This window comes from Orycteropus afer, unplaced genomic scaffold, assembly GCF_000298275.1.
Source record: "Orycteropus afer afer isolate SDZICR_OR568_19922 unplaced genomic scaffold, OryAfe1.0 scaffold00297, whole genome shotgun sequence".
Lineage (NCBI taxonomy): Eukaryota > Metazoa > Chordata > Mammalia > Tubulidentata > Orycteropodidae > Orycteropus > Orycteropus afer.
In genome coordinates, this window is record NW_006921884.1 from 2925355 (window position 1) to 2934058 (window position 8704).

The 8704-nt window shown below is 38.8% G+C and overlaps 1 protein-coding gene across 1 annotated transcript in view; it reads right to left on the reverse strand.

Annotated features, from left to right (window-relative positions):
• The window catches only part of LRBA (LPS responsive beige-like anchor protein), a 1065192-nt gene that overhangs the window by 725025 nt on the left and 331463 nt on the right, over window positions 1-8704 (reverse strand). The window contains 1 exon segment of the mRNA XM_042782393.1: window positions 6063-6141. Within this exon segment, the coding sequence (XP_042638327.1) occupies window positions 6063-6141 (79 nt within the window).

The following is an 8704-nucleotide window of genomic DNA, read 5'->3' on the forward strand; positions in this document are numbered from 1 at the left end:
AAAAAAAAAAATGAAATTAAAAAATTCCTTAAATCAAACAAGAATGATAACACAACATACCAAAATCTTTGGGATATAGCAAAAGCAGTGATCAGAGGCCACTTTAGAGCAATAAATGCATACATCGAAAAAGAAGAAAGAGCCGAAACAAGCACCTTAACCCAACACCTCCAACAATTAGAAAAAGAGCAGCAAAAAAAGCCTACTGTCACCAGAAGAAAAGATATAGTAAAAATTCAAGCAAAAAGAAGTGGAACAGAAAATAGAAAGACAACAGAAAAAAACAAGACTAGAAGTTGGTTTTTTTAAAAGATTAATAAAATTGGCAAGCCAATGGTAAATTCAACAAAGGAAAAGAGGGAGAGAATACAAATAACACGACTAAGAAACAAATAAGTGTAGTGCCTCAGGCACTTGACTGCTAACCACAAGGCTGGCGGTTCAAACCCACTAGCCAAACCACGGAAGGAAGGTTGGGCAATCTACTTCCATAGTAATACTGCCTTCGAACCCAAAGAGGGGTTGCTATGAGTCAGGTCTAACTCAACGGCACATAACAACCACAACAAGAAACGAATTGGTTGATGTCACAACAGAACTAAGTGAAATATAAAGGATAATATCAGGATACTATGAAGAACTATACTCCAACAAATCTGAAAATCTAGAAAAACTGGACAGATTTCTACAAACATGCTACTTACCTAAACTAATGCAGACTGAGGTCGAAAATTTGAACAGACCCATTAACAAAAGAAAAAAATCAACAGGTCATTAAAAAATTACCAACAAGAAAAACCCCTGACCCACATGGTTTCACTGGAGAATTTTACAAAATGTTCAGAGGAGAAATAACACCAATCCTACTCAAACTATTCCAGAACACAGAAAAGGATGGAATCCTCCAAAATTCACTTTAATGCAGCAAGCATAACCTTGATACCAAAATGAGGCAAAGACATCATTAAAAAGGAAAAATACAGACCAATATCCCTCATGAATATAAGATGCAAAAATCTTCAACAAAATCCTATCCAACAGACTCCAACAACATGTCAAAAAAGTAATACACTATGACCAAGGAGGGTTCATACTAGGTACATAAGGATGGGTCAACATTAGAAAAACAATCATCATCATCCACTATATAAATAAAACAAAGGAAAAGAACCACATGATCATATCAATCGATGCAGAAAAGGCATTGGATAAAACCCAACACCCATTCCTGGTAAAAACTCAGCAAAATACGAATTGTTGTTGTTGTTGTTTGCTGTCGAGTCGGCCCCGACTCATAGCGACCCCTCCTTGGGTTTCCGAGGCAGTATCACTATGTAAGTAGGATTGCCCAACCTTCCTTCCGAGGAGTGGCTGGTGGGTTTGAACCGCCAGCCTTCTGGTGAGCAGTCAAGTGCTTTAGGCACTATGCTACCAGAGCTCCTAAAAATATGAATAGAAGAGACATTCCTCAACATAATAAAGGGCATATGTACAAAACCAACAGTCAACATTATTCTCAATGGAGAGAGACTGAAACCATTCCTCTTGAGAACAGGAACCAGACAAGGATGTCCTCTATCATCACATATAGGATGTCCTAGCCAGGGCAGTAAGACAAGAAAGGGAAATCCAAAGTATCCAAATTGGTAAGAAAGAGTGAAACTATCCTTATTTGTTGATGACATGATCCCATACATAGAAAACCCAAGAGACTCAGAAAAAACTACTAGAACTAATTGAGAGATTTAGCATAATGGAAGGATACAAGATGAACATACAAAAATCAGTTGAATTCTGCCACATAGCAAAGAGATTGCTGAAAAGGAAATAAGGAAATCAATACCATTTACAATGGCTACAATATAATAAAATATTTGGGAATAAATCTTACTAGGGGCATAAAAGACACGTACAAAGAAAACTACAAAGCACTACTACAGGAAAACCATAGGAGATGTATATAAATGGAAGAACATACCATGCTTGTGGACAGGAAGATTTAACACTGTGAAAATGTCACTACTACCCAAAGCAATCTATACATTCAACGCAATCTCAATCCAGATCCCATCAACATTCTTTAATGATATGGAAAAAACAATCACTAATTTTATAAGGAGGAGCTCTGGTAGCATAGTGCCTAAGGCACTTGACTGCTAACCAGAAGGCTGGCAGTTCAAACTCACCAGCCACTCCCCAGAAGGAAGATGGGGCAATCTACTTCCGTAATGATACTGCCTCGGAAACCCAAGGAGGGGTCGCTATGAGTCGCGTACAACTCGAGGGCACATAACAACACCTCCACAACAATTTTATAAGGAAAGCAAAGAGACTTCAAATAAGCAAAGCACTTGTTCTGGTTACCTCTGTGCTGCTCTAACAGAAGATATACCACAAATGGGATGGCCATAACAAACAGGAGTTTATTCTCTTACAGTTCAGGAGGCTAGAAGTCTGAGTTCAAAGTGCCAGGCTCTAGAGGGCTGTGTGAAAGCCCTTCGACCTTGGGCTTCAGCTCTGCCTCCTGCTCCCAGACCACAGAAGCTAGAGGCATCTCTCCACTCAGGCAGCTACTGGCTACTGAGGCTAACAAGCCCAAGGTCAACAAATAAAATGGCACAGTCCCAATGTTACCAAACCACACGGCCATTAATTCAAGTCCATTTTAAGTCCCAAGGTCAGCAGAGCATGGCAGGCTGCTGAACAATGACTAGGGTATCTGTAGGGTTCAAGCATGCCATTAGCTAGAGACCATTCCCCAAGGCTTCGCCTTATATACAGGAAGCAGACCACATCCCTAAGGCAACTACACAGCTGCTTAGAGTAGATTCCACCATTGAGTTGATAACCAATCTCATCATGGGAAATACATCCAGCTGTATGTATGCAGGCACAGTATTCAAGATAACCTGGTACTGTACAATGGCCTGTGGAATAGAATTGAGAACCCAGAAATGATAGATCCATTGACCTTTTGTCAGTTGATTTTTGACAAAGGGCTGAAATCCATTAAATGGGAAAGAGATGGTCTTTTAAAAAATGGTGCTGGCAAAACTGGATATCCATTTGCAGAAAAATGATACAAGATCTGTACCTCACACCATACACAAAAACTAAGTCTAGGGGGATCAAAGACATAAATGTGAAACCTGAAATTATAAAGTTCCTCAAAGAAAAAATAGGGACAAATTTAGGGGCCCTTCTTTACGGCATGAATAGATTTGTCAATCATAACCCAAAATGCACAAAGAGCAGAAGATAAACTAGATGAATGGGACTTCCCAAAAATTAAATTTTTATGCTTTTCAAAACACTTCTCCAAGAGAGTAAAAAGAGAACCTACAGATTGGGGAAAAATATTCAGAAACTATGTATCTGACCAGGGACTTACCTCTAAAATTTATAGAAAACTGCAATACCTCAACAACAAAAAAACAAACAAACCAATTAAAAAATAGGCAGAAGACATGAACAGACACTTCACCAAAGAAGATAATCAGATGACCAACAAACACATGAAGAAATGTTCACAATCATTAGCCATTAGAGAGATATAAATTGAAATAAAAATGATATACCATCTTGTCCCAGCACTAACAGCATAGTTCAACAAGACAGAAAATAACAAAGTATGTAACAAAGTAAGAATATGTAGACAGATTGGGATTCTCATAAACTGCTGGTGGGACTGTCAAATGATACAACCACTGTGGAAATCAGTATGGTGATTCCTTAAAGAACTTGGAATTAGAAATACCATTTGATGCAGGTATATATATTACTAGGTATATATCCTAAAGAAGTGAGAGCCAGGACAAGAATAGATATATGCACACCAATGTTCATCGCAGTACTATTTACAACAGCAAAAAGATGGAAACAACCTAGGTGTCCATCAACTGAAGAATCGATAACCAAACTATGGTACATAACACACAATGGAATACGATGCAACAAAGAATAACGTAAAATCTACAAAACACTGTCTACGTGGATGACTTTGGAGGACATTATGCTGAGTGAAATAAGTCAATCACAGAAGGACAAATATCGTATTAATTCATTAGTGTAAAAAGTGAAGGAAAGGTTTATATACGGAAGGAAACTTTCTTTGTTGGTTACCAGGGGTTGGAGGGGAGGGGTTGGAACACTGCATGCATGCATGAATGAATGAACAAAAATCAAGTCCCAGCACTTTAGAAGATTCAGAGATATCATGGCTTTAATTTTTAAATTATAAGCCAAACACTTACAGAAACAGACACTATTTATGTGCTAAGGGTTCTTCCTATTCACATTACCAAGAATGCACCTGCCACTGAAACTATCAAGAATCTTAATGACACAGAGGTTAAGCTGCTAACCAAAAGGTCAGTGGTCCAAACCTAACAGCTGCTCCATCAAAGAAAAATGAGGGAGTCTGATTCCATAAAGACTTACAGCCTTGGGAATCATATAAGGCATTTCTACTCTTTCATGAGGGTCAACACAAGTTGAAATCGATTCCACAGCAATGGGTATGTATATACACACTGAAACAATCAGTTGGTAAACCAGTGGACGTTTCTCATGTCAATGACCATCTTCTCCTATGTAATACTGTTCCTCTCTTACGTATTTCCAAGATCTAGAACTTCTTATCACCGAATGGCATAACATGTACAAATCTATATTTGTGGAGTGCTATGGTTGTTCTCGGGAGCTCTGGTAGCACAGTGCCTAAGGCACTTGACTGCTAACCAGAAGGCTGGCAGTTCAAACCCACCAGCCACTCCTCAGAAGGAAGATGGGGCAATCTACTTCCATACTGATACTGCCTTGGAAATCCAAGGAGGGGTGTCACTATGAGTCGGGTCCAATTCAACAGCACATAACAACAACATGGTTGTTCTCAGGAGCTCTGGCAGCAGAGTGCCTAAGGCACTTGACTGCTAACCAGAAGGCTGGCAGTTCAAACCCACAAGCCACTCCTTGGAAGGAAGGTTGGGCAATCTACTTCCATAGTGATACCACCTCGGAAACCCAAGGAGGGGTCGCTATGAGTCAGGTCTGACTCAATGGCACATAACAACAACAACATGGTTGTTCTCGGCAATGGGTGTGTGTATATATATATACACACATATACACATATACACATATACATATACATATACATATACATATACACACACACACTGAAACTATCAGCTGGTAAACCAGGGGAATTTTCTCATGTCAATAACCATCTTCACCTGTAATACTGTTCCTCTCTCATGTATTTCCAAGATCTAGAACTTCTTATCCCCGGATAGCATAACAAGTACAAATCTGTATTTGTGGAGTGCTCTGGTTGTTCTCCAGAAATTCTGGTGGTCCAATGGTTTAGGCATTCGGCTGCTAACCAACTGTTCAGCAGTTTGAACCAATCAGTTGCTCTATGGTAGAAACATATGGCAGTCTGCTTCCATAGAGATTTACAGCCCTCAAAACCCTATGGAGCAATTCTAACAGTATCTAATAGGGTCCCAATGAGTGAGAATCAACTCAATGATAGTGGGTTTGGGTTTTGGATTTTTATGGGTATTCTCTTTGGCTAAGAAGTATTGAGACTGTAATGTTGGAATGCATTCACAGCAATCCCAAACTATAATTTGATATGGATATTCTCTATTAAAACAAAGTAAATGATACAAAAACGTATGCATAATCCAGCAGCATTTCAGCTTTGGAAGACTATCCATCATTCAATGTTACAGCAGTTCTATGGAAAGGGAACTCCAAATTTGAAACTCTCATTTTACTATCATTTGAAACGTAAGTTATAAGCAACTGTGTGAATAAAATGTTTGTTATACATATAGTATTACTTATCACAAATAACCACCTCATAGGTCAGGTCTCATGAACATTTCATGTCATAACATTTTAAAGTAAAATGAACTTGTAAGATATTCCCAAGCCTCTAAATGTCACATATGTTGAGAGAGAGAAAAAACAAAGATAATAAGAAATATAGCTAGATAGTTAAAAGGTTCATCAAAGGACTAAGTCAGAAATATATAATTCAGTAGTTTAAATACCTCATATTTGAAACTGGGTCTTGTGGAACTGAACCAACTGTTGGAACCGAAGGTAATTTTGCTTGAGATGATTTACTACCTATAAAAGAAAAATGTCCATTACTATTTGAATAGCATTCAAGTTTAACAATTAACAAGGTATTTCTATAATTCTTTCATACACAAATTTTTTAGTTAAAAGCTTAATTATCACTTGAAGCTATCTTTAACCATCCTGGAATGGACATGTACAGTGTCAAATTTCCCTCTATGCCACACAGACCACAAAATACTGAAATTCAAAAGGATCATAACATAAAAACCTAAAGAATACAGGTACAGAATATGTATATTTTGCTTGCAGCTACAATTCAGAAAGTCAAATTTCATTTTCTGAAACCAGTATCCAAATCGAGTGCCACTTAGTGTTAAGGTAATATAAATTGAAATTCCATCCCAATTCTATATAAGGATGGACCAAGAGAGATAGCTAACCTAAAGAACAAGAGGTAACAAACATTAGGCAAATCAAAAATAACTATGGAAAGCTAATACACTGGACAAAAAAGGATCCTGGAATCCATACATTAATAGGGGTGTGCTGCTTTTAATACATTCTTCAAACTTTAGGCATTGGTATGCTGGGAGCAGATAGAGGGAAAAAGTGGTATAGACAGAGAGAGGTAAGGGAAGATAGAAGAAGAAACACTCATCTAAGATGTAGAAAGAAACATAATGAACCAAAAGAGACCTACATAAATGGAAGACGATACCATGCTCATGGATAAGAAGACTTAACATCTAGAAAATGTTAATACTACTCAAAGTGATAAACAGATATAATGTAATGCTCATCCAGATTCCATCACCTTTCTTTAATGATATGGAAAACCTCATCACCAATTTTACATGGAAAGGAAAGGACCCTGGATCAGTAAAGTACTGCTGAAGAAGAACAACAAAGTAGGACATTCCATACTCCTCGATTTTAAAACCTACTATAGAAGCACAGTACTTAATACAGCCTGGTACCCAGGGGGGACTGTGCCCAGGACTATGTACAGGGTTGGCACATAATGTTTCTACAAGCATATTTGTATGTGCTGTACGAATGTCCAGGTGTACAGTAGAGATAACAAGGGACAAGGTTGTGCTGACTTCTTGGCCAAAGCCAGTTACCCTGAGGGACCAAGTGGCTGGACCTGTAGGCTCAGGATCATGATTGCAGGGGACATCAAGCTCAATTGTCATAACATACTACACAAAAACATTGGCCTACATCCTACTTTAGGAGTTCTGGTGGCATAGTGCCTAAGGCATCTGACTGCTAAGACGGCTGGCAGTTCAAATCTACCAGCCACTCCTCAGAAGGAGGATTGGGCAATCTACTTCCGTAGTGAAAGAGCCTCGGAAACCCAAGGAGGGGTTGCTAATGAGTTGTAATCAACTTGACGCCAGTGAGTTTGGGGTTTTTTATTAACATCCTACTTTAGTGAGTGGCAAGTGGGGTCTTAAAAGCTTGCAAGCAGCCATCTAGATGCAATGATGGGTCTCTCTTCTTCCAGAGCAAAGAATGAAGAAAAGCAAAGACATATGGAAACAATTAGTCTGAGGGATACCAGAAGAAATAGATGGTGCCCAGTCACCACTGTCAACCACTCAACAGGGGGATCAGTGCAAGAGATCCTAGAGTAGGAGGACAATGTAGAACAAAATTCAAAATCATAAAAACAACAACAACAAAAAAAAAAAAAACAGGTTGGCTGGTCTGGCAGAGCCTGCTAAGACACAAGACTATGGGTCCTAGTTACTCTCCAGGTCTGGAACTGAACTCACTCTTGCAGCTTCCAGCCAAACAGCAGACACACATGAGGTGAACATTTACAGCAAGTAGGTACACTCCTTGGAGTGATCAATCATATGGTAACAGAAGGACAGTGTTTCCACAGGTAGACAACTGAGGGGCAGGGGGAAGTGCATGGGAGGGAAGGACTCAGGGAAGAGACAACTATGGGGAGCAAGTGGGAAGAGAGCTGTTACCTTGTGGGGAATAGCAGTCAATGTTAGGAAACAAAATGTGTATGAACTGCTATACAGAAAATGAATTTGCTGTGTAAACTTTCACCCAAATCACAATTAAAAATAAAAAAAAAATAAATAAACAAAATTAAAAAAAAAAAAAAAAAAAAACAGCTTGGCACTGATACAACAGACACATAGAACAATGGAACAGAATTGAAAATCCAGAAGTATATCTGTCCACCCTTGGAAAGCTTATCTTTGACAAAGGACGAAAACTCATTAAATGGGGAAGAGATACTCTCCTTAATAAAACCTGCTAGCACAACACGATACAGAATTGCACAAAAATGAAACAGGATCCATACCTCATACCATACACATACACAAACTGAAGGTGTATCAAAGACCTGAATGTAAAACCTAAAACCAAAAAACCATCAAAGAGAAAAGAGAACAAAGGGGCATAATTAATAATAGAATAATAGAACATAGAGGCATATTTCAGCATGTTGTTGCTGTTGTTATTTGCCGTCGAGTCGCCCTCGACTCATAGCGACCCCTCCTTGGGTTTCCGAGGCAGTATCACTACGGAAGTAGGATTGCCCAACCTTCCTTCCGAGGAGTGGCTGGTGGGTTTGAAC